General features: G+C 36.4%; 1 protein-coding gene and 1 long non-coding RNA gene across 2 annotated transcripts in view; one reads left to right on the forward strand and one right to left on the reverse strand.

Annotated features, from left to right (window-relative positions):
- Positions 1 to 847: 847 nt before the first annotated feature.
- eny2 (ENY2 transcription and export complex 2 subunit) lies at positions 848 to 2,222 on the reverse strand. The gene is made up of 5 exons (XM_065239875.2): positions 2,088 to 2,222; positions 1,702 to 1,775; positions 1,392 to 1,462; positions 1,241 to 1,315; positions 848 to 1,078 (listed from the first exon to the last, which is right to left on the reverse strand). Exons 2-5 carry the CDS (start codon positions 1,767 to 1,769, stop codon positions 1,005 to 1,007), a joined length of 288 nt encoding a protein of 95 aa, XP_065095947.1. The 5' UTR covers positions 1,770 to 1,775; positions 2,088 to 2,222; the 3' UTR covers positions 848 to 1,004.
- A 1-nt stretch (position 2,223) lies between these two features.
- The window catches only part of LOC135717684 (uncharacterized), an 81,760-nt gene continuing 59,028 nt past the window's right edge, over positions 2,224 to 24,955 (forward strand). The window contains exons 1-2 of the long non-coding RNA XR_010520336.1: positions 2,224 to 2,279; positions 2,555 to 2,643. This is a non-coding gene — a long non-coding RNA (uncharacterized lncRNA). The remainder of the gene's footprint in view (positions 2,280 to 2,554; positions 2,644 to 24,955) is intronic.

Below are 24,955 nucleotides of genomic sequence, written 5' to 3' on the forward strand. Positions count from 1 at the left end.
AAAGTTTGAGAACCACTGCTTTAGAATTTAACACTTCATCAGAATTGTTCAAATCAGTAGTAGTCGGCAGTAGAATTAACATGTGTTGGACTATAATGCTTTTAACAATCAAATTAATTAACATTTTCAATGGACCTAAATGGGTACAATACTGATTAAAAGTTTGTAAACACTTATTCTTTATATTTTTTTCCACATTATAATGGAATAATAGTAAAGTTATCAAAAACATAAAATAACACAAATGTAACTATAGGAATTTATGTTGTGATTAAATGCATGAAAAATAAATATTTTATCATCTGCAGTGTACTCATCCTTTGACTAGAATGTGCAAAATCTTACTTTTGGTGTTTTATCAAGCAGATTTAAGAATTTAAGGAGTTCATATCTGTTCTTGGCTCTTATTGGCTGCTTTTTCTTCAATGTTCAGTGTAAGGCATCATTTCAAAAACATATAATAAAACTTTAGTTTTCTAACAAAATTAATAGGTTTGGCACAAGTTTAAAAACGTAATTTCAAACATTTAGAAGTGGTTTCCCGGACAGGGATTAGCATAAGGCCTTTGCTTAATTAGGAAATATGAGTAGTTTGAACAAACATGCCTTACCTAAAACATTACTTGTGTGCATTTTGAGGCAAACCAAAGGGGAATGATGTATTTTAAGATTTGTCAGTGCAAGTTATTTTCAGTTCGCTATTTATTTTAAGTCTAGGACTAGTCTAATCCCTGTCCGGGAAACCGCCCCATAACATAAACCTTCAGAAAAAAATTATAATTGTAAACGGTTTACTCAAATGTTTCCAAACTGTACTTTTAAATGAATGAAGGCTGTAGAAAATAAAATATGTACAAACATGATCGTTTTATTGGCAGTAACAAAAATACACGAAGAGCAAAATCACACCATAAAACCAGTTGAACCCATTTTTAGTACTCTGGCATAACTGTTGGCATAATTCCAATACAAAAATGACAGATACTCTCAGAATATACTGAGCATCATGTAGAGTGCTGGGCAAGGAAAGCTCTTATTCTCTGCAGTAGCTCCTTCTTTACACTGTCAGGAACCAGGGCTGAGAAAAAAAGGACTCAAATTTAATCCAGCCATTTGTGATTGATTAACAATCTTTATACAAAGAAAAGCAGTATGCTATAAATGCTTTACTCTCTTGTATGTTTGACAATTTTTGTTTAATATGTAAATTGTGCTGGATGCACAAGTAAAATCATCTTACCTCTTCCTTTAGGAGTAACTCCAGCGACCAAGTCCTCTACAGTAACATTCTCAATACCCTTTTCCTTTATCACATCTGCAAAAACAAACAACGCTGCTTTATGTTGAAATAAATACGCTAAGACCAGAGAAGATCGCAGCAGTACTCTTACCTTTGCACAATGCTTTAAGCTGGTCTCTCCAGCCACACTCAATGAGCTTGGCACGGAGCAACTCCTTTAACCTGATCAAACCAAAACAAAGAATGTGATTCATGTAAAGAAAGATTTAGCCGGTACACATGGGTTGCGTCAAAAAAAAAACTAAATTCTAAAAGTGGCCTTTATGTAAAATTGCCTGTTAATCCTGGCTTACTAGGTATTGATGCTATTATACCTAGTTTTTTAGAGGTAACTAGCAACTGTATAGCGCAGATCTAATCAGATGCAGCCATATAGGAATGTGTTAAAGATAGGCACTCACCTCTCCCTCTCACCCATCTCAATTAACTTCTGGTTAATGGCAGCCCTCATTTGTGATTCTTTATTCATATTATTCTGAAATAATAAAAACAATAGAAATAGTGAAACGTGACGTAAAATGAAGCTCGTAATTCCAGTGACACCAACTGCTTTTAAAACACTATTGAATATTCTGGTTTCTTTCAGTTTACGTAAAATATAGTATATAAAATTCTAACTATACTAAATGCACACTGCCAGATAAACACTACGGTATGCAATACTGAATTGCTACTAAAGCAACGAGCAAATGTAAGTGTGCATTTTTTGCAAGAGCATTACAGCTGTGTTAGCATATTAGCCTCGTTGTTAATATATTTCAAACAATGTAATTTCAAATTAAAATACCAAACAAAGATGAAAATACGCATAATGTTCTCATCGGCGAGTGTTGAATCTTCTTTGCTGTTGTTTGTGGCCGGCCGATGCGCACAGCGTTTAACATCCCCGCAGAAACACGTCCACCTGCCGAAGGTTCCTACTTGCAAGTTCCTAAGCAATAACAACTTCCGCAGCGTGGTTTATTAAGCCAAATAAGGGGTGAGCCTAAAACGTTTATTTTTCATACACATATGAGTGCATATAAACATAGATGGATGCTACATTTATCTAATTACATTAATTTAACCATGACATGAGGAGTCAACATGGATTTAACGTTAGGCCTACTTCTGTTAACTGGGGTACACATTTAAATAGTCAAATTAACCAGTTAATTTAAACCACAGATACATTTAACAAGTAATTTGGTGTTTTTTAATCATTACAGACTTTGACGAAATGTAACTTTACATATTTCTTCACTATTCATGTAGGTATCATGAACCACAAGATGGCATTGTTGCATTTTGTAGAAAGCCGCATACAACATCCACAGGTGCATGTGGTCGTCTTCTTAAAACAGGTAAGAGATGTATTTTAATGAAATACACACTAACAACTTTATTTGCCATCACAAAACAACAAAACTAGTTTGATTGGGACATTTTTACATTTACTTATTTAGTAAGTGCTTTTATCTCCAAATGAGGTAACATAGCAGGTCAAATCAACAAAATATAGCAACAGTGCATAAGAGCTCCGAAACTATAATAAAAGTTATATTATAATAAAAGGAAAATAAAATTATAATAAAAGGAAAGGAGAGAATAGGAGAATAGAAGTTAAAACTAATTGTTTTTGTCTATATAAAAAATAGTTAAAAGTAGTAAAATCTAGGAGAAAGATCACATGACCTAATATATCATCAATAAGAGTCAGGCCTCCACAGACTACATTTTGATGTATTTCATTCATGCTTTAAAGGGATAGTTCACCAAAAAATGAAAATTCTGTCGTCATTTACTCAGCCTCATTCTGTTACAAATATGTATTAATTTTGTTGTTTTGATGAATACAAAGAAAGATATTTTGAGAAATGTTTGTAACCAAACCGTTCGTAGACCCCATTCACTTCTATAAGAAGATTATAGAAGTAAATGGGGTCCACGAACAGTAAATTATCAGTAATTAAAGCGCAATCAGTAATTTTAAAGAGCTCCTATGCTCAGATTCACGATTTTGCATTTCCTTTGCTGTGCAAGTGTGTATTAGTAGGCTACATGTTAACGCCATGCGAAAGGTACAAACCCCAAAGTAAACGATGACACAATGTAAATCTCTTTTCTTGGACTACAACAAACACACGGATTGTAGGCAACAGTTTACTTCCTGGTGCTTGTTGACGTAAACAAGACCGACATTATCATAATTCCTGCCTGTAAGTTAACTCCTGTCAGCATTGCATTATGAGTGAATCTTTCAAACATGATAAGGAGCGTCACATTTCCGTCTGACATCAGAGCTATTCAGGCCAATCAGAACATACAGATTTGCTGGCCAATCAGGGACACAGTGCTCTTCAAATCAATGAGTTTTGTACAAAATCAGTGCATTTCATGAGCTACAAAAAAATACGGTATGTGAAAAACAATGTGTTTTTTGAACCATAAACCACGTGAATACATTGTATTATACCAAATACACAAAATAACGTTTGTTTTAAGTAATGAAATGGTGCACTTTAACATGGGTCCTGTTTTTGCTTGTCTTCTCATTGTTACAGCGTTAACATTTACTGTATGTATTGGTGTAAATTGTGTCAATGTAACTTTTAATGTCTCATTTGTAGTCACAGATCTCATTTCGAAAGAAGGGAAACTGTATTGGTGGGACAAAAATGATCTAAATTTTACTTTCCAACCATCAGCTAATTAATCCATGGAACTGTCATAAGCTGTTATAAAGTGTGACGTTGTGCTTCTTATGGGGCCTTATTAAACATGATTTGAGAACCCCATGCGACAGTCTATTACCATGGATTTGCTCAACTTTAGTTTAATTAACCACTCTGCTGAGCTCCTGAATGCCTCATGATTTTTAATTGCCCACTGTTTGAGTTCTAGGCATCACAAGCTGTGTTGAAAGGGCTTGTGTTTATAATGTCTTAAGCAAGTTTCAAATGTGGATTTTTATGTATGAAAAATGTTCCAATATATTGTGTGTTGAGTTTAATATGGATGAGTTTGTTTGTTAAAGTCACGAACTGAGGTTATGAGATGGAGGAATGGCTAAGCGTTCAAGTGGAAACCTTCTGTTTTGACAGAATGATTGATGGGTTATGAAGTCTATTATGGAGTCATTGTTTCCACCTAAATGAGAGAAAAGTATGTGAAGATTGATCTTATTCACCTGTGAAATCCAGAAACAGCCTGTTACCTGACAGATTTCTGCTTGTTTAGTCTCTCCTGCAAACGTTTTGTGCAATTAGAAGTTTGATTTTGAATTGATCAACGAGCTGTGGAAACATGATGTGTTTGATGGCGATGTGGAACACAATCTGTCAGTGTTATAAATGCTTGAAGATGAAGTTTTATTATTGTTCATCACAGTTTTGTGAGTGATGGGAACCATTTTTATCCACTAACCATTACCAGTGAAGTGAAGTGAAGTGTGCAGATGCTGAGACAAGCGGAGGAATTGATTGGGATGGAGCTTTTCCATAAATGAACAGTTAAGCTCCTGAAAAAATGGCAAGTTGGTGATCGCACTTTTCAGGATCATTTCATTGTTACAGAAAGTTTCTCCAGGTCGTGACTGTTTATTGTGGTGATTTTTCTCCTCTACAGCCCACTTACTGTTGCTAATGCCTGGCAACTTCACATCCGCCATTTAGTTTGACACAAACCAGAGCCATTTGCCTTTGTTATATAATCAAGACGTCACCAAGAAAATCGTGATCTGGCTTGGCATTATTAAGAAAGCCATTACATGGTGACTAATACTGTTTAAGGGCATCAGATGTTTGTAGGAAATTCCTGCTTTTTGGTTTGAATCACTGTTTGTCAATTCCAGTCCTCGCACTCCCCTTTCAGAATGTTTGGGATGTCACCCTATATAAACCTATATAAATGAACTCATCAGCTTGTTAGTGTATTAATAAGGAGACAACTACAGCATTAGGCTTGTTTGACTTCAGTGGCGCTGGGCAAAAAAAAAGATTTTTCGATTAATCGTTTTTTTAAATGTGGTCGATTCAAAATCGATTCTCAAAGAGCAGAATCGATTTTTTCCTTCATATGTATTTCCGCAAACATTGAACGTAAGATTAACGTTAATCTAATTACTAGTCTTTACTAGATGTCACCCTCTTTTTTGCCTTGCGCTATGTTACCAAGGAGCGAGAGGCAAGCCTGTCATTCATTCATTCAGTGCTTAAAATGGCAGGTTCATGTGTTTCATCGACGTTGATGCCACCTTCACATAAAAAGTCAGAAGTATGGAAGCATTTTAGATTTCACAAGCAAGACGACGACCATATTGTGTCTTTTAATTTCTTTTTATTAATTACCCACTTGTAAACTGCTGTTCACAGTTCTTTTTTATTAATATAGTATTTGTATTAAATCTATATTCATTGAGTTGAATCGAGAATCGAGTATAAAATCCGACCCGAGAACCGGAATAGAAAATTGAATCAAGGATCGAAATCGAACCGATTTGATAGCTTGTGAATCGAAATCAAATCGATTTGTAACATCTGAATCGATACCCAGCCCTACATCGTAGTACCACGAAAGCGATTCTGTGTGCTTTCAAATCGCAGTAATGTGATGCCACACGCTGATTCTTTTGTCCGGTGCGGATGAAGTCGAGAAATCATTTAACTGGCTGATGAATTGAATCAGGTGCTTAAAGGGATAGTTCATCCAAAAATGAAAATTATATCATCCTCTTCTTACGCTCATGTAGGATGACCGCACAACCTACTGCACAGTAGTTCTGTGCATGTACTGCACAGCATTTTGAACCTTTGTACAACGCGCCGCATATAATGGAAATTTGGATTTTTATCAGTGTTGTTAAAGCCCCCCTAACCTAGAAAATGCACTTTTAAACGTGTTTCTTCTAGCAGAAAATGAGTCGTCTGTGTGTGTGCAGAAACATCCTGTTATCAGGGTTTCCCACAGCATTTTGCAGTTCGGGTGGCCCGCCTAAGGAAACCCTACCGCCTTAACTAGGTCATCCAAAAAAAGGAAACCCTGTGTTATTATACAAATCCATCTTTTCTTCTTTTTGTAAACTCCTTTAAACCGCAATAGTTACACAAAACAGGCTGTTGGGGATCCCCTATCTATGTGATGTCACATTGATTACACCCCAACCATAAACGCTCACAAACTTCGCCTTATAAGCATCTAGTTCAACTTCCTGCCAGAGACACATGTTTTAATGTGGTCCAAAGCATATGTGTAAGCGCTCTACCCCATACTGTGCATATGCGGAGAGGGAACAAAAGCTTTCTTTGCATTTAAAGAAACACACACACAAAAACAGCACCTTTTTATTGCAGCCACAAATGGCCATGTTCAACATCGTATTATGAAAGATCTGTAGTGTATTTTGAGCTGAAACTTTACAGGCACATTCTGGGGATACCAGAGACTATTTTTGTATTGCTAAAAACACCTAGGTTAGTGGCCCTTTAATTGTCATGTTAAGAAAACATGCATGCGTTATTTAAAGGGTCTTAAAATTGTGGCGTTGTTTCTACACTATTTGACAGCGCTACGTCAAAAGCAGAAACCCTGCTCACACAAATAGGTGCGTTCAACTTCACGGGGCACCGCAAGAACTGACAGGCAGATGACATCAAAGGGCCGAAAGAACGATTTAAAAGCAGACTCCTTTGTATAATTTCTCACATCGCTCTCGCGGTACTTTGATGGTTCTTGCGGTGACGCATGGAGGTGAACACACCTAAATAAAACAACAATTTTTAAGCCTGACTTTTATCCAGTGGTTGAGAGAAAAGCAGAGAATGCTGTTAATAAGAGCCTGTGACAGCCGTCAATTTGGTGTCTCTCTCTCCGTCCATGTGAAAGAAGATATTTTGATAAATTATGGTAAACGCATATTTGACAGTAGTGACTTGGGTACTGTGCTTCCAATCATTTATCAAAATATCTTCTTTTGTGTTCAACAGAAGAAAGAAATTCATACAGGTTTAGAACAACATTACTATAACATAAAAAATAAATAATGTTTTTTTGGGGAACAATCCCTTTTATTAAATAATAAGACATCTGAAGCATTCTGGGATGGGGTGGGCCGTATGTACTGGAATTAAGAAACACTGTTTTAAATAAACATTGTTTTGTCTATAAGCCAAATAGTTTCATCTTTCAATGCATTTCTTTCCGGTTCGAGCTTTTGCGCTACTTGGAACTTGTGAGTATTAAACCGAAAATATTGTTGGGTTTTGCCTGGCAAATCAGTAGCAACGTTTCTGATTTGCTTTGAATAAAGGCATCTGCAGACTGCATAATATGACTAAATGTGAACTTGAATTCAGTTTACTAACTAAATGGTATTCAGTCTTTTTGACATCACCTCCACGAACAACCTGGAAGTTTGGTGGGACGCTCAAGAGTAGGGCTGCAGCTATCGATTCTTTTTGTAATCGATTAATCTAGCACTGAATCGATCGATTAATCGAGTAATCGGATAAAAATTTTGTTTGTGTTTTTAAACAACCAAAACAAATAATGCATAACGAAAATGACGTGGCTGTAAAATGTTCAAGCATTTGGCTTTTATTTCTAAAAAAAACAGAGGTATTTGGCTCCAAAAAATAAGCCTATTAATTTATTATTTATTATATTTATTTTATTTATTATTAAATTGAGTGCCAGTGCCAACAATTAAGCACTTTAATTTATTAATATGCATAACAGGTTTCATGCTGTAATCTAGCACTGACATCAAAGTAAATATCTGGTTTATGTACATTTCTACACCTGCAGCATTTACCATTAGGCTACTAACATGTAATATATAATTTCTGGGGTGAGCCTATTTGCTATGGTAACAACCTGTGTGTGTGTGCGCGCGCACGTGCACCTGTGTTTCTGTGTGCACGCGTGCTGTGCTTGAGGAAGAGTGACACCCCAGTCAGACGTTCAGTTGCTTCATTGCATTTTGGTACGGCAGAAAAACATACATTCCTTTTCAATAGAACGCTGCATTTGGTTTGCATCACTTGCATTGCGGTGCATTTTAGGTTAAGAATCCGTTCGAAAAAAACGCGTTACGACATCACGTCCCGCTGTATACAGTGAATGCATGCTGAAATTATTGTTGCATGGCTACATAAAAGTTTAAGCATATGATGCATTGCGAGATCGGTCTGACTCGCGTGAGAGAGAATAACTTATGCTAAACTCCAATAAAACAGAGATTATTATAATGGAACAAAATATGTCAGATTACAAGTTGCCCATAAATGATTGCACTGTGGAGCCGTTTTTTTGGTACACACACCTGTAAAGTGCATGCGTGTTTGTGAAGGGGTTCTTTTTTAAGCAATTGAACGTGAATACGAAAACATCAAAGCTAAACATCATATCTAGTCAAACCGCTACAAATACAGTATGGGATTAAAATCAGCGAAAGCTATGTTACCTTGTTTCATCGACGCTTGGTGAAACAGCAGTGGATGTTTTCAGTTCAGATGCTGAATGTAATGATAATGTAATTGATCCCAAACTTTAGACAGTCTCTCTCTGCCGTTTATGGACATATTCGCTCCGCCATCGCGCCAACTAAATTCAAAATGTACCACGCGCTATGATGTGCTTCCTGAACATTGAACAACGGTCCGTGTGAATCAGATCTCGGCGCGTGTAGTGCGCGTCATAGGAATTTAACGAGGCTTCGAGGCAGAATTTTTGCCTCGAGGAATTTTTTGAATCGAGTAAATCGAGTAACTCGATGAATCGTTTCAGCCCTACTCAAGAGTGTAACTAAACTCGTGTTCAAAGGCGAGCGCTTTAGACGCGGCGCGACCTGCGTTTTCTATGCATATGTTAATGAACCCTAATGAAAGAATTCTTCCAATAAGTGGTCGGGACTCGGGACACAATCAACTTTGGCATAAAGCGGTGGGGACATCTTTTACCCACAAAATTACGTGAGTGTGGCTGCTGTGAGTGCTGGCAGCATAGGGACTGCAGCAACCTTTAACCCGCATGACAACAACGGCCCTTGTGGCCAAAAAAACAGACCGGCCCAACAGGAATTCTCCCGGTCCTCCCTATGGCCAATCCGGGCCTGGTTAGGATGCGCAACCATCAGTGGCGGCTGGTGACTGCTCGTCCTAGGGGCGCTAATTCAAAATAAGTGTTCGGAGTGTCAGGTGTGGTTCCTTTTTCCAAAATATGTGTTCTGCGCTTTGAGAGATCCTGTGTGCATCACGTGTTTTGTCAAAATAAGTGCCTGCTGCACACGTGTCAAAACCATTTATGATAAAAGAGACGCTCATGTTCACAAAATACACACAAGACACTTCCTTAACAGTAAACTTTGATTACGCATGAGTTTATGCAAGTATCTGGCAAACGGGAGATTCTCTTTTATGATAAAACCGTTTAGACGCGTCTGCAGAAGGCACTTATTTTGACAAGACACGGGATGCACACAGGATCTCTCGACCCGCAGAACACATATTTTGAAAAAAGGGGCAACATACATGTTTTGTCGAACTTCGCATCGAGCGCCCTCGAAAAAAGAAGTCACCGGCCGCCACTTGCAACCCTACTTCTAATATGGCAAAGTGATTTCTTTTGAATGTTGCACACAACATACTTTCTGATATATATATTACTGAAATAAGTGTCCTAAGAAATCAGACCTGTCTCTCTGACAGCTCTGCACTTTATCACCGATGGCCATTCAAAAAAGCAACCATGCATTCTGATCCAAGCAACACATAAATGAGGATCGCACCAGCCAAACAACTTTAAGATGGAAATGCTAATGTATGTATTGCTTTCTTCTGGTATTATAGACTCCCTTGGACTCAACAGTAGAAGATGCAAGGAGAAGTCATTATTTGTAAAGGTGCAAGATTCCACACATGGCCCGGAAAATCGCACAGACATGCTATAAAAAGTGTGAAAATAGCAGTTGAGGAGGTTACCCTAGACGTAAACAGTGCAAGAGAGTATACCACAGTAAACGTGACATATTAATACTTTGAAAAATAATATATAGGGAAGGCAGTGCTTAATAAAGCCAGATGATGTTCCTGTTCCAGCAAAATATATCTGTCAGATTTCAATAGTGTGATAAAAGCACTAAAGTAAATTATCCTAAAGTCTTTTTGCCTGTGCTCATTAACTGATGCCGTTGAAGAGATGTTCTCTTGAGAGCTGGAGATCAAGAGGGAAACACTGAAGATTTAGGGCTCAGGTGGGAACGCTGAAGTGTAGGGAATGTTTCCTGCTCATCAGCGCTAAGAGATTCACTCCAGCTTTAATCAGGGACGAACTGTTTCGGTTCCGAGCATGCAGTGGCATTCATTTCATGATTAGAGGCTGCTGTGGGAAATTGGTGATTGTGCCATTGATGAGATCTTGTTTGAGGTGCCAAAGAGAAAGCATTGTAAGTGCATCCCTCCAGAGAAGCAGCAAGGGCACGCTCGTGTCTGGCACCAGAGCCGTCAATGACTGTCAATTCCAGAGCTTCATTAACAGGGCATCAGCATTCGCTTCATACCCTCCAACCCCAGGGTAACCCTTATCCCATAATTCCTCCATCTGCTGCAGCCGTTACGGCCTAAACATAGGCTCAACTTGTTTGGTTTCCCTTTCCACTTCACATCTATACATAGCATCTAATCTCAACGCCACAAATGGTTTTCGCTCAGAGTTTTCTCAGTGACCACCTGAGGTGAGATGCTTGTATCATTTCTTTGACTCTGCAGTGCTTGGCCACCTGCAGCTCTACAGTGTTGTCGCTTGCTTAATGAGGTAAGCCAACGTTGAATTCGAAATGAGGCAGTCTGTTGTGGTCGATAGAAATGCTGCAAATAAATCAAGAGGTGAACTTCATAAAGGAAGGGGGATTTATGAGGCCAGCTTCCACCCATGTATTTCATCACAGGAAGAGATGTTTTAAAGCATCAGCAACACTGCTTAAGGGCGTAGATATAGCGAAAATAAAAAATTGAGAACCCTTCGGTCCACCTTAGGTAGGTTGCCACTGACATTATCAGTCAATAGTCTCACTCTCTGTGTATCTTGTGAAGGCAATAAGCCACTGTGGTGTTGTGTTTACTGGACTGGAGTTAATTATATTTTGACGGGTGATGATAGACTCAATGTTTTTTCATTCTTGCTCCCAGTCTTTTTCATTTCCTTGTCTGCTTTTTTCAAATGTGGCAGTATAAGGAAGTAGCACTTGCACATGAAGCGTGAATGCTTCAAGCTTGCAACCTGTGTATTAACCAAATCTTAGCGTTACCCTTACTTTACTTTTTTAAAGTGCAATACTACCAGAACCATGTGCAATAGCTGTTAAGACTTGTTTACTTGCATATATGTTTTTATATACTATTTAAATTCATCACAGCTCTGTGAAATATCCCAGAAGCTCCATTGTCATGGTCACAAAATGGTCCCTAGCTGTCAGCAAGGGTGTCCCTAGATATGCATCGATACATTGATTTTATTTCTAACGATCTGATCTATCGATGCCAAGCATTAAAAATAGTTTTGAGGTACCTTTATTTTGACACTCTCCACGTCCTCATTGTTTGATGTAATGTCCATCTACACATTTTCACCAAAACGCACATTTTTGTTTATTTTTATCTGCTAGCATCAGCAAGTGAATGCGATGCAGCAAAAAACAACAACAACGAAAAAAAAAACGGTTGTAGCAGCGAAAACCCAGCAAATAAGTCAAGCAACTGGGCAGTGGACAAAAAATAATAGGCTGTATTTACTTAAAAATGCTGTGCATCATTTTTGCATCTACTTTTTAAAGTAAATTTTACATGGAATTTTAAACCTATAAGTATTTAAAAAAATGGATGCAAAAATTATGCACTGTATTTTAATATTTTTTAGTAAATTCACAGTATTATTCAGTCCCTCCAGAAAAACGTGATTATGCGATCGCATGAATGAACGCATAATCACCCAAAGTCCGCATATTTATGCGGGGGACGCATTTTTCAAATACGCCGCACTTTTGTAGAATATAGATTTCCGTGCACAAAATATGCGGGCTTGCATGATTTCATAATTCCTGCATTTTCGTAGCAAAAATCACATCTATCTTAGCAGAAAAGGATAAGAACTAGAACCACTTGTTTTGCCAAGAGTACTTACCCACAGGCTGTGAGGGCCCTCAACTCACATTTGTTCTTATGTGTTTTATTACTATTTATTGGTAGGAATTCAAGTATTTGTTTTCTTTTTAAATTGTATATGTGCGGCATTAACGGCATTAACTGCACAGAGCCGTAGTTCACTGACAATCGGGACAATTTTGCATTTACTATCGCATACATATCGCATGTGTTCCCATTTTAACAGGGCACATGGCTATGCTTGTGTGAGGTAAATGCAACATTTTTTAACTTACAAGTTCAAGTCTTTATTTTGCCAGAGCGACCTTCATCGCCTGGAATTCATTTTGGTGATTTGGCTCACACAAGACAATACAACATAGTATTGTCTTGTGTGAGCCAAATCACCAAAATGAATGAAAAAATGTTGCATTTACCTCACACAAGCATAGCCATGTCCCCTGTTAAAATGGGAACGCAGGCGATACGTCTGCGATAATTAATACAAAATTGTCCCGATTGTCAGTGAACTATGGCTCTGTGCAGTTAATGCCGCTCCATCTGAAAGCAGCTGATGGCAATTTAATACTAATCAAGGACCTGACATTACTGACGAGATGCGCATGAAAATCACATGCGATTTATCGTGCAGCCCTAGTAAAAGTAATTGGTTAACTAGGCACGTAAAAATCGGTAAATGAATCGGATCGAATCGGAGAAAATCTATATCCTATCGTATCAAGATGAACGGTCCGATTTACACTCCTAGCTGTCACTAGGGCCCTTTCGAAAAGTAAACCTTTGCACCTAAAGACCTAAAGTTCATATTAGTACACTCTAAAAACAAACGGTGCTAAATAGCACAAAAAGTGGTTCTTGGCTCGTAATCATAGAGGAACCATTTTTAGTGCCATATAGCACCTATGAAGCACCTATGAAGAACCATACGGGGGTAATACAGGCACTTAAAATGGTTCCTCTATGATTACGAGCCAAGAACCACTTTTAATGCTATTTAGCATAGTTTGTTTTTAGAGTGTACCTCAAAAGTACACAGCATATTGGTACCAAATGTATCCAGTTCTATACCTAAATTATACCTTTTTAAAGGGTATTGCCCATGAAGGTCTCACTGGGACTATTATTTCCGACAGTGCAGCTTTGGACTATACCATCAGGTTGCCAGATACATTTCACTGCTAATTCTCTCATGAACAAAAGCAAATGTGAATAGGATATGATTTTTATAGGGGAAGTTTTTTTTTGTGAGGGTGAAAACGGTTTGCTTTGGGGCTGTTGTCAGTATGTGAGCTCCTGTTCCGTTGTTTACCATGCAGCAGTGGGCAGAGGTACACTGAGGATATTTTTCATGTCATGTTAGTGAGGTAGACAGCAGCATTGCCCCACAGGAAATAGAGTTAAGAAATAGATCCACCTTGGCAGGGTGCAGTGCACTCGTCTGCATTAATAATCTGTATTCATGTCATTTTTCTATTCAACCTTTGTAATTTTCTCCTTATGCAGAGGTCATTAGAAAGGATACATTATACAAAATAGGCTAATTATAAGCTCTAACTACATGGGTAATTCACACCACCACAACACACGTTTTTGGAAGCACATTTTTTTTATATCAGTAACTGAATAGAATAGAATAGAATAGAATAGAATAGAATAGAATAGAATAGAATAACTGTGGTTGCAGTCAATGTTTTTTGGATAAAAAGACCAAATCAGGTTGTATGGCTTAAATCTAATAAGCACCAGCCTCTTCAATCAGCACCAGTCACCATACCAAATTTGACCACTAGCTCGACCAGTGAGACATTGTGAAGGATAATACTAATGGGTTATTGATGATCTTCTCTAGCCACTAGTTGAAGAAGCTTTGCCACAATGATTTATGTGCAGAGTAGACTCATATGGTGAATGAGCTTAGATCAAGAAGACTCAGACTAAAAGACAAATAACCCAAGCTTGGACCTATAGTTTTCTAAACCAAAGAAGGTTTCCAGGTGGTATGTTTACCTACAGTATAATTGGATTAGTAGTATTGGTAATATAAAAAAATGCACCAAAAATGCCCAAAAAAGTATATATATACAATTTATATATAAAATATTATTATTATTATTATTATTATTATTATTATTATTATATACAGAAGTTATTATTATAACTTCCAGCTACGACTCAGGAAGTTGCTCAAATCCCTGTCGAGCCACAGAGCGCCACTCACATAGTTTAACATTAAATAACATCATATTTATCCCTAATCATTAAAGATTAGCATTGGCTGCTAACGCATATTTTACATTTTGAAGTAGACGCTATCTGACGAAGCTCGCGCTATCAAACGTGCACTTCCACTTTACGATAACTCCGAGTTGTCCTATAGACGCGACTTGATGCGTTGCGGCGCTGAGTTGCACGTCCGGTACAAATTATGTCACTGGGGCATTATCATTTTATAAAGAGTGCATATTAGTACCTCACAGATGAATATTGGTACTTCACAGGTACATATCTGTACCTAAATTGTACATATTAGGACTGTCTTAAAGGGTACAGTCCAAGTGACAGTTTTTGTACCATTTTCCTGATGATTTACCATGAAAGTGAACAGAAACCATATCGGCCCTGATCCACTTTTACTGTGTGAGAAACAGAAGCTGCTATATTCCCTTAGGTAAAAAAAATTCAATTATTGGTGAACTATACCATTGAGAATGAGAAGGTGATGTGGTTGCCAATAATATGTGTGCACGTGGCTCTTGTTAGGACTGTACATTTAGTGCTTTATGGTTAATCTTTGTTTTACCATCATAGATTTACTCTAAATGACCAGAAAGTGCTATTCATTTACCTTTGGAGATAAACCGTATATACCATGCAATCAATAGTGTTTACACAAGGTTCCTGATGTTAATATACACATAAAGATTACCCATGTGGTCTAAAATGGTACTCGTTTTAACCAGTTAAATAAAAGAATAAACCCTTTATATTAAATTCACCTTCTAAATAAATGTTTTTACAGCCAACCAATTCTTCAAATGTCTTACTGGGACCAATTTATGGTTGTCACTTATTGACTTTGGCCTTGACTTGATTTGTTTCCTTTACAAGCTATAGACCAATTTTCCCAGCACGTTGTAGTATGACCTTGTAGGTTACTTTTGACAAGGGGCATTTGTCAAGAAAAGCGATGTTAACAGTAAATGTAAACCATTCCATTTTTGTGACCGTTATACTTTATCAAGCAGTTCTGTAGTGTGTCTTTGTAATTTTGAACTATAATCCTAGCTGGAAATAAGAGATTGGATATATAAAATATGAGATTGTTCAATTTTATGTACCATGGAATTAGTTTTAAAGATTCGGTCCAGTGCTAAAGAGCCAGTTCATTATTAGAAGAGAAGCGAGCAGTGTTTCATCTTCTACCACCACTTAATATTCAAAGACAATTTGAAGGTTGATTGTCTTTGAAGATACTGCTAGACAGAAACCAGTGAGATACAAAAATAGTCAAAGTTTCAGGTCGATAGCACTGCACTGTTAGACATTTCTGTAATTTTTACAGTTATTTACTGTATATCACCCAGTATAATACTGTAAACTATTTATACAGTACATAACTGTAATTCGCGTTGCATTTTGGGAATTTTCGGTGACATCATACATCATATACAGTAATCTACTTTATTTTTGAAAATTGCTGTATGCTACTGTATATTTTCTAACAGTTTTTTGGCGGTATTTTCCTTATTCACACAAATCCTTATATTATTTTTCTCAAAATCATCATTTTTGACAATTGTATACACACAGGCGTTGACTTATTTTAGCTAAGGAACCATGTAGCAGCACAGGTGTTCAGAGGACCGATTTCAGGTGTGCACATAAACTGAAGAGTTTTCAAACAAGCCTTTCCCTGGGACAGCGGCGCTTTTCAGTTGAAGATACACGAGAGGAGAGACTGAAAAAAGACCAGCAAGGTAAAATAATCTATATAAGTTATTTATTATCAGACCCGCGGTTGTTGTTTACACGAACGGGACATTTTAAAACCGTTAACCGGACGCGTTGCTTAACGTATAACGGTAATATTAGTTTGCAAAGTCAGTATAAACCAAATTAATAAATCATACTATGTGTATGCAAGCCTACGAGCACACGCGATGCGTTAAATTACACGCTAGTGTTTTCCTTTTATAAAACTATTATGAAGAAATGCTTAACGTAGCCTAATGTATACGTCACTGATATGAAAAGATCAGATTTAACGTTACCTGAGAGAATAATTTATTAATATAAAAGCATATTTAACAAAGTACCCTAAATTACATGAAGCTGGGAGGAAAACTCTAAATGTGTAAGTTACCACGTTGTGTTTATATTCTCATCCGCTTGGCTTTACCTGTTACATAAATTATGCGTTATTAATAAGGTGTATAACTAAATTTTATCTTTCAAATTCGTTAAACTACGTTAAGCATTTTAGCGTATGTTATGTGTGTGTGGTGGCCAATCGGAAAAACATTATATTTTAAATGTGAATATGTTTAAACATAAAGGCTGAAACCTAATTTGCATAAAATAAAGTTTTAAAATGTGTTTTTGTTTTGTATTAAATTGCTTTTGAGACCAAGGTAGCTGTACAGTAAATATTCAGCCTCGATCAGAAAACCACGTCCCACTGTCATAACACACAGACCTGTGGCCATGTGTAGTGATTTGAGTAGTGTACATCTACTCTGGTTATCATTTCAAAACAGTATTTACTGAAAAATATGAGTGTTTAGCATCATGTATTAAATGTGTTAAATATGTCCTTTTTTTCCCTGCCTTTATTCTGCTGTCTAAAATTCTTTGGGAGGATAAATGAAGGAGGATATAACAAAATACACTGCAAGAACTGGAATGAGAGACAAGTGAGGATGAAGAGGACAACAGAATATCCATCCTTTCTTCACCACCTCACAGAGTTTGAGTGAAACAACTTGTATTAGGTGAGACACTTCTCAATAAGATACAGTGTGTGCTCCATAAATGGGTTAGTTAGGTCTCCCTAATTAACTATCAGCTGTAACAAACAGTACTGTAATAAACTGTGGTTCAAAATAATTATGACCATCTTTCTTTTGCTTACAGGACTCACAGGATTATTTTATAACAAGACTGATTATTTTATACCAGAAGTATGGTATTTTTTTGAAGCTACTGTATTATTTCTTATGACAATTCATTTTGATGTGCATTCAGAACTGTAAGTTGGTAAGTACATTTACTGTATTTACTGTAAGTAAAGGCTAAAGAGTATATCTCCTCTAGTTCTAAGTTCTAGTTCTAAGTTTTAACAACGTTCCCAAAGGTCCCAATAATGTTAAGCCAACATAAAAGTGTCCAGTTTTTAAATTGTTTAGGAATGTTTCTTGATTGTGCGAATGTTAGAGGAATGTTACATTTTATTTTCAGACAATGTCATGTTTAAATGTACTCACAATGTTTAAAACACATGTTTAGTATATTTTATGAATGTTTATAAATAATAAATAATAGAATGTAATGTTTTTTTATCATTACAAGCAAAAACATTCATAACGTTATTCGGAACTTTGGGAACTTTCAAGGAACGTTCTTAGACCTTTCTCTGTGGTTGAGCATTGTGTTAGCATCATTAAACGCCATGGGTTCAAACAAGGGAATGCACATGCTGATAAAAAATGTATACTTTGCATTGCACTGTATGTTATTTGCCTTTTTCTGTAAATGTGAAGATAAATGTAAAGACAGACAGTCATTGTTTCATTTTAAACCAGTTCTATTTTAAGAGAACTTAACTAGACTAAATAAAATGGTCACAAAAAATTTAATTTTGCTATTATGATGCTGGTTTTCTGGTTACAGTGGTAGTGGATCATGATCACCTCTCTAGCTTCAAAAGTAGGATGCAGAATGTATAACACCAAATCATTATAGCATAACTCCATGTAACTTGACATAATTTAAAGTCATCTAAAGGCAGACATGATTGGGTGTGTGAAGTCCTATGCCAAAGACTCTCCAAATACTGCATCTACACATTCTTCCTGATGTGTATATTTTGTTGGTATATCCTGGTTGTTGCAGACCTGACAGTAAACTTGACTGTGAGCATCCTATCCATCAGGTATAGCTGTTTACTTGCATTACTCATTTAGAGAAATGACGGGTCAAAATTGATTATATGGATTATATTTTCATCACCCCTTTTTGTATGTCTTTTGGACACTTGAAATATATAGCATGTATAATGTGGAGCCATTTTATAATGCGGTCACAGACTACTCCCATTGTAACTGGAAAACCAAAGAAAATCATTGTTTAAATTATACAATTATAATTTTTGGATTAACTAAACCTGTAATCAGTGATATATGTATGTATGTTTATAATTTATGTTATTTTAAATGTATTAAATGAATTGTAATTTCACACAACTTCTTAAAGTATTTGTATTGTTTTAAATAAAGGCTTCAATATTTGAAATTGTCTCTTTGAATTAAATGTTAGCAGTATCTGTAGGTTAAAATGTAAAAATTAATTTTATCTAAAAATTATAGCTAATTTAAATATAATAAAAATGAATGTATAAAAAAAAAGAATAGTAGTATGTTATACAGTAGTATACTGCAAACCTGGGTTTTTTTACGGTAGCACACTGTATTACATATTTACAGTAGCATTTAAATACTGTAAAATGGAAATACAGTTTAGAACTGTAAATCTTATTTACAGTAGCCTACTGGCAACAGTGTTGCCAGTAGGTTACTGTAAAAATCCTTGAAAATGTCTAACAGTGTGGCGAGACAGAGAGCCATGCTTTTTTCCAGGGAATTTGAAAAGATGGGGCTGTACCTATTTAAAAAGCATCTAAAGGGTGCATTTTAGTACTTCATCAGGACCTTAAAGTTATATATGTACCTATGTACTGTATATTAGGGATGTGCATTTATGTCATTTTTTCATTTTGAATAATCCATAGGTCTGAAAAACGAGTACTAAAAACGAGTACTCGATTAACTGGGGGCGGTGCAATCAAAGGGGCGGAGAGTATACGTCATGGTGAAAATGAAAATATTTTTATTAAAAACACTCAAATAAAACTTAATTTTGAACAATTTGACAGAACAAAGAACACATAGATTATTAATTAATTAAATGTTTTTAACAGAAACCTCTAACATGAAAAGCTGTGTGATGAAGTGAAACTAAAGGGTTAATAAACACAAACTGATGCGATTTCTATATGACGCACTCTACATAATATTAAGCCTTATATACAACATAAATGTATTATACAACATGCATATATCTCCACAAAATGCAAGACTTAAACTAAGTTATGTACTGGACAGAAAGTTTAACTCCTGTTGTGGATGTGCACAGCGTGCTTTAAAACACATCCAGTCAAAGCACAAGCTTGATAACATTAAGCAGCTTTTGCTATCATTTTAGCATTTAGCTGTTTCGTGTCATCCTCTCGCCTGTTTTCAGTCAAGCTTGTATGGCTCTCTGGGATCTGTTGACATTTGATGTTTAAATATGAAATGATATGAGGAAACTTGTGACGTCACGGTACATTTTGCATCTGACTGACTGTATTTTCGTCCTACCAGAATGAGTCCCAAAATCACGGCATCCTTTTTAACCATAGTGCCTCAGTGATGTGAAGTGTGTTTAGGCTTCACAGCATTGCGCGGAGTGGCGGGTTGCAGTGGCGCGGGTGTGTGAACTTTATCTGTTTGTTTTTTAATCATGCATGTTAACGTTACTGATGTCACATGCCGGTCTGCGTAGCTCAACACAATGTCAAACACGCACCCATCCTTTACTACCACAAGCTTTTAATGCTAACAAGACATCGAAATGCTGCCATAACCACAAATTAATTAATTAGTTAATAAACCCACATGATCATCGTTTTCGTGATCGATCATCGATGCCACGTTCAAGTCCTCAAGCAATCGAGTACTCGTGCCCATCCCTATTGTATATGGTACATATTAGGACCTTTTCGAAGGGTACCTTCCTTGTGACAGCTCTTGTACCTTTTCTTCTGACAGTGTAGCACATACAGTGTTGCATATCACATTATTCAGTCAGTTATCGTCATGCTAAAACACATTGCCATAATTATCTGCAACACGTGCTTTCAGATGGAGCAGCATTGACTACACAGAGCCATGTTTCACCGAAAAGCTTGCCCATGATTATGAATGTGATTTTGCCTATACACTGTCAGAAATAAAGGTACAAAACTGTACCTTTTCTGTCACTGGGGCTGCACCCTAAGTTTCCGTTTGATACCTTTACAGGAATACAAAGTTTTGGGTAGATTAACGTACCTTAAGGACCTACATTGTTATAAAAAGTCAAAATTAGTACCTTTGAGATACTAATATGTATTTTTGAGGTACTAATAAGCTCTCTTTGGTCCCAGAATGTACTTCTGAGGTACTAAATTAAATCCTTTGGTGCAAAGCTGTACTTTTTGAAAGGGTACAGCCCCAGTGACAGAAAAGGTACAGTTTTGTACCTTTATTTCTGAGAGTGTAGCTTCTTGGTTAAATGTGGCTCTGTGTAGTAAATGCCACTCTATTTGAAAGCAGGTGATGGTGATTTACTACTAATCACGAAACTGGCTTTACCAATGAGATACGCATGAGAATCACAGGTGATTTTCGCCCACCAATTACTTTAGGGCGATTTTCCTACACTCTAAAAAATATTGGGTTGTTTTTAACCCAGGGCTGGGTAACTATTGGACAGAACACATTTCTGGGTTAAAAAAGACCCAAATAATGGGTTGTTTTAACCCAACTGCTGTGTTGTTTCAACATGGTTGATTAACAATAACCCAGCAGTTGGGTAAAACAACCCATTATTTGGGTCATTTTAACCCAGAATTTTTTTCTGTCCAATAGTTACCCAGCCCTGGTTTAAAAACAACCCAACATTTTTTAGAGTGTAAAAAATCTTGTCCCTTCGTTTTCTTCTTATATTACTTTCTTTAGGTTTAAAATAGATGTGTTGCGTACCGCCAGACACAATCTTTCAAGGAGCAGACAGCCCCAAGCACGGCCCTTGAGTGAAGGACTTGTGCCACTGAGAGTGATGGTGTCAGTTTCTCTATGGAGACTCAGAGAGGCCTTACCCTTCCACTCAAAACATCACTGGCAGACAGTGATTAATAACCACTGAACCATTAAAAGTCGAAGGACTGACTTTTGTGGCATACTGGTGGCTTACTGTAGCACTGTTAATCATTAACTTTGTTTATGTGGTGAGTGAGTCACAGTTTAAAATAGTGTTAATACAACCACGACACTCAGTTTAAAACATTGACATGTTGTTTTCTCGGAATATTGCGCAAATGCACCTTCTTAGGAACCATATAGAAATATGTGTCTCTGCAATAGCCGAATTGAAATCAAACAGCATTTAATTGTTTAAGACAAAAGGATTGATAGTATTTTACTGTAATACACTAAACACCTTTACAATCTCTGCTTGGTTTCAGCATCATATAAAGCACTACGATACGATTACCTGCTGCTCTCAGAGGGTGAAAGACACTTTGACTGCTTGGTAATTATATATTGTTCACCGCTCTTTGTTCTTGTAGTAGCTTGAACGTCATTTCATCATTTTCCACCTTTGCTTTTCATTCATATTTTCATCACCTGTGCAGATAACAAATATAATGAATGTTGTTTTTTTTAAGCATCTCATTCTTGTTAATGTACTATAAGATAGTTGTAAAGTTGGTGGTAGCACATTTGTGTATGAAATGGATTTGATGTTTTTTATTACTTTAATATATATAAAAATGACATTGCACCCCCCCCCCAAGTTCATTGACCATTTACAGTACCATTATGTTGTTCGTAACACATAGGACTTCCTCTACTTTAATTTAATATACGTAATACATTAGCAATACATTAAACAGTAAAATTATCACTTTTGTTTAAGAGTGTACCATAGCCCCTCATGAAGTGAATGGCTCATTGTGAATGCTGCTGCTTCTGATTAAATGCAAGTAAGGTAATGAGGCAGCTGCCATAATTTTACTGTATAAAAATTAACCAAGAGCAGCCTGAGAATAATATTTCGTGCTTCAGCCTACATAAGCTACATATATTTTTTGCGGACACCTTGGGTGCCTTTTAATCATTGAAATGGATCATAATGTACTCTCATTGTATTTAATTCTCCTAAATGGATATTCATAAAATTTTTCCCTTCCACAAAAAGAAAGAAAGTTATGTGTGTTTGAAAAGTAATAATACCAAGATTTTTTTATTGCTTTAAAACAGCTACTATGGAGAAAGTATGAAAATTAGTTATTCATTCTTGACAAATGTATTTTATTTACAGCAAGAGTTTAAATGTTGTATTTTTGCAATCTCTAATTAATTGAAAGAGCAAGTATTATCCGATTCACGATTTTACATTTCCTTTGGTGTGTGTGTGTTGGTACATGTTAACGATATGCAAAAGGTACAAATCCCAAAGTAAATGATGACGCGAGTTATCGTTTCCAACTTAAATCTATTTTCTTGGACTACTACAAACATACAGATTGTAGGCAACAGTTAACTTTCTGGGCCTGTTGACGTGGACACCACAGTAATTATCATAACCCCACCCACTTCTGAAATACAGCCCTTTCGGTAGTCTATGTTTTCATATTTGAGGAATTTTGTACTGACTAAACCATAATCCAAACACAGATTTTGTGCAGTGCAAAGTAACACTTGTTGTTTGTCATTTCTACGATCACAAACGCAGACATGGTTTTATTGTTTTACTATCCTTGCCCCACCAATCTGTTACTTCCTGCTTAAGCCGTGCTGGCAAAGTTGATCGATCAATTTGGTCATCTGCATTTTCTGAATCAGATTCAGCTCATATTGAAAATGTAGTAAAGAAAGACGATATTAACTCCTGTCAGTATTGCATGGGAAGCTTATCTTCAAAACATTGTAAAGAGCGTCACATTTTCGGCTGACGTCAGAAGTATTCACTATAATCATAATGTACTATAAGGTTTTTAGATCGGTGAGCTTTGTAACAAATCAGAGCATTTGAGGAAGGCAGGGCTGGAGCTATAAAAAGTTACGTATGTGGAAAATAATGTTTTTGGAACCATAAACCACGCAAACACATTGTATTATACCAAATAAACAAAAAAAGTTGTTCTTAGCAATGAAATAGGTGCTCTTTAAGCATTGCAGTTTTGCCTGATGTGATGTATATATAATCTAATGAAGTCATTTAAAATCACTTTTAGGTTGCTCCTGTGTAAACATTGTTTGTGTAATAATCTTTCAAGAAACATATTTTCCTTTCCACGTTTTATTGTGTTTTTTTAACAGGAACATTTTGTCAGTGTTTGACGTCCATCTGGGGGGAGTGTGGATGATGTCAAATGACTGTAAACAAAAGAGGGAAAGTACAAAAAAACAATGTTTAATATCCTCTCACTGTTCCCCTCATCAGTGCCTTTTCATACTGCTCAATAAGCGAGATATGAAAGAGGAAAGTTGTTTACTCTCTCTCTCTCTCTCGCCCTCTCTCGCTCTCATTTTCTCCCTCTCTCCCCCCTCCGACCCCCCCCCCCATCTCTCTCATACACACTGAATGCATATTTTTTTACAAACACTCTTCCCTTCCTTTGAACCCCAAAAGCTTGCATCACATCTGAACTACAAAACTGTTGCATTCACTTGTAGTGTTACCATAGCGACCAGATGATGGCTAATGCTAACTTGAAAAGACATGCCATTTAGCGGAAGGCTTCTCAATGAATTCTCTGTATTTGCAGATGATCAGAATGAGCACACTGTTTTCCTTGTATACCTCTGTAAATTGTCTTTTTTCCATAAACCCATTTATGTTTGTTTATTTTGTTTCAGGGATGCAAATGCAAAATTTTAAATCAGCAAATACAAATTTTAACTCATGAAAGTAAATAAAAAAAGACTCAAACACTCAAAACACTCTTTGTCCTATACATATATAACCCTTCAACATATGTAACGCAATGTGTTTTTCAAAACCTCCATGCTTTGTGTTACTATGATTAAGCACTTGACATTCACTTGAACTCTACCTCACTACTGCAAAGTGCCATACTTATTTAGTATTTTTATCTTGTTTACTAGTTAAAATATACAAACATCCTTATACAACATGAATAAACAAACAACAGAGAAAAAAAATGCATGAAATATTAGGAATTATTTTAAGAGAGTATAAAGGTTTTAACATCTTAAGTTTTAAACATGTATATTTCTATATATTTTGATATATTTTATATTATAAATAAAAATACCTAAATTACGTTTTTCTTGAATTCAAACATGTATGTGTGTATTTATATATAAATAATATATAGGGTTGCCGCAGTGACATAATTTTCCCACCGGTTAATCGGTGCGTCACAAACTTGGTGATCCCGGTATCACCGGGTGGGAGGGGCTTATAAATG

Source organism: Paramisgurnus dabryanus, chromosome 13, assembly GCF_030506205.2.
Source record: "Paramisgurnus dabryanus chromosome 13, PD_genome_1.1, whole genome shotgun sequence".
NCBI classification, from domain to species: Eukaryota; Metazoa; Chordata; class Actinopteri; order Cypriniformes; family Cobitidae; genus Paramisgurnus; species Paramisgurnus dabryanus.